The sequence below is a fragment of the Monopterus albus genome, unplaced genomic scaffold (assembly GCF_001952655.1).
Source record: "Monopterus albus unplaced genomic scaffold, M_albus_1.0 scaffold973.1, whole genome shotgun sequence".
Classification (NCBI taxonomy): Eukaryota; Metazoa; Chordata; class Actinopteri; order Synbranchiformes; family Synbranchidae; genus Monopterus; species Monopterus albus.
In genome coordinates this window covers 2,507-4,490 of record NW_018128851.1, presented here as the reverse complement: position 1 = coordinate 4,490, position 1,984 = coordinate 2,507, and the positions used below count along the sequence as shown (strand labels likewise).

Below are 1,984 nucleotides of genomic sequence, written 5' to 3'. Positions count from 1 at the left end.
AAAATTTCCTAATACAGTTGAATCAAGATCGGGCTTTTTGAGCAGCAGTCTAATTACCGCATGCTTAAGAGTCTGAGGGACTAAGCCCAAGCTCAGGCAGGAGTTAATGAAGATGACCAACAGAGGGCCAATAGTGTCAATGGCTTCTTTAAAAATCTTCCCAGGGAGGGGGTCCAGGGGGGAAGCCGCGGGTTTGAGCTGAAGCACACATTTTTTAAGTTGAAAGGTGGATATCTAGGCAAACGAGGTGAAAGTATGAGGGGGGTGGGAGGCAGGTAGAATATAAGATGAAGAATGCGGGGTGCTCTGTCTAATGGACCGGGTTTTTTTCCACTAAAGTGCATTAAAAAGTCATTACAAACAGTATTCAAGGCCTCGACAAATACAGCACTAGAGGGATTATTAACCGCATTAATGGTCTTAAACAGCACTCTTGGCTGATGACTATTTTCAGAAATGATGTTGGATAAATATTGAGTCTTAGCATCGTTCACAGCTCTCTGATATGCCCAATGGCTCTCTCAAGATGCCTAGGGAAACTTGCAGACCATCCTTCCTCCATTTACGCTCGGCCTGTCTGCACATCTCCGATGGGCACAAGTGACGTCATTAAGCCAGGGGTCAGAGTTGTTTCTAGTTCTTTTTCTCCTGGCCGGAGCAATAGCGTCCATGATCCAGACACAGGTGGAGTCAAATGTAGACAGGAAGGTCTCTGGAGGCGGAGGGAGATGATGTATTCCAAGGGAGTGTAAGTCCGAGGCCAAAAAGGCAGCTGCAAAGTCAGATGGAAGGTGTAATCATCCCGCGGCTCTGAGAGGGGGCCTTCGGGCAAGAAACAGGCTCGGGTCCCCGTGCCTCAAAACGGATGACACAATGATCAGAGATGGCTAGGTCGGACACATCACTGATGGAGACAGACAGGCCTCGAAAGATGACCAGGTCAAGCGTTCCTCCCCGCTGATGAGTGGGGGAGCAAACTGCCTGAGTAAGATCAAAAGAGTCTAGCAACGCCTTAAAGTCATTAGCTAATTGGTCAGTGGGGCTATTGACATGAATGTTAAAATCCCCACAGATCAAAAAATAGTCAAATTGTGGAACACACCTTGATAGGAAGTCCCCAAAGTCATTAATAAATTCCTTAGACTTGGGAGGACGATATATAACTGCACATAGAATAGGATGGTGCTGGATTAAAGTAAAAGTTAGGATCTCAAAACTGGCATAGGTTTTAACGAGGAGACATTTAAGAGTCTGTTAAAACACCGACGCTAGGCCGCCCCCTCTCCCAGTGAGACGAGGGGCGCTGAAAAATAGATAATCGGGAGGTAAGAGTTCCGAGAAGACATAGTTTTCTTCTTGCTTCAGCCAGGTTTCAGTGACCAAAATTACATCCAAGTCGTAGGTGGTGATAAAATCATTAAGAATAAACATCTTATTATTGAGAGACCCGGCATTGAAAAGAGCGAGGCGAAGCAGACTTAACTTTTCCTGCAATGAATCAGCCCGGTTCAAAGGCCGGAGATTGACCAGAGAGTGCCGCCGATCGGAGCGTCTCACCAGTCGGGAGTAAGGGTGGGGTGAGTCAGCGTCCAGGCCAATGGGCTGCAGGAAACGGTAACTTTCAACCAAGGTCCAACTCGAGGGGTGAAAGCCCCATTTCCTTAAGTTCATAGTCCCCAGTGATGATGGTAGGCAGAATTTCAACCTAGTATGAGTTCCAGACGTCCTTTCGCATCGTCGCCGCCGAGATGCCCGGGAAGGAATACCATCCAGATGTCGAAGAAACGAGGGTATCGAGATAGGCGGGGGTGGAAACGACTTGGTTTGGTGAAAACGGTGTCTGCTCGGACGACTGAGCATAGAATTACGTATTTCTAGGAGTGCATGGTGGTCATATATCAGAGTAGAAATGATGGTATTAACTTCAAACACATAGAAAGAAAATATAAACAGGAGGAGCCAGCGGCCGGCCCAACAAAACGGC

General features: G+C 47.3%; 1 protein-coding gene across 1 annotated transcript in view; it reads left to right on the top strand.

The window, feature by feature from the left end:
- Positions 1-1,748: 1,748 nt before the first annotated feature.
- The window catches only part of LOC109953670 (multidrug and toxin extrusion protein 1-like), a gene marked incomplete at its 3' end in the record, with an annotated part of 2,556 nt that continues 2,320 nt past the window's right edge, over positions 1,749-1,984 (top strand). Inside the window, exon 1 of the mRNA XM_020589138.1 lies at positions 1,749-1,790. Within this exon, the coding sequence (XP_020444794.1) occupies positions 1,749-1,790 (42 nt within the window). The remainder of the gene's footprint in view (positions 1,791-1,984) is intronic.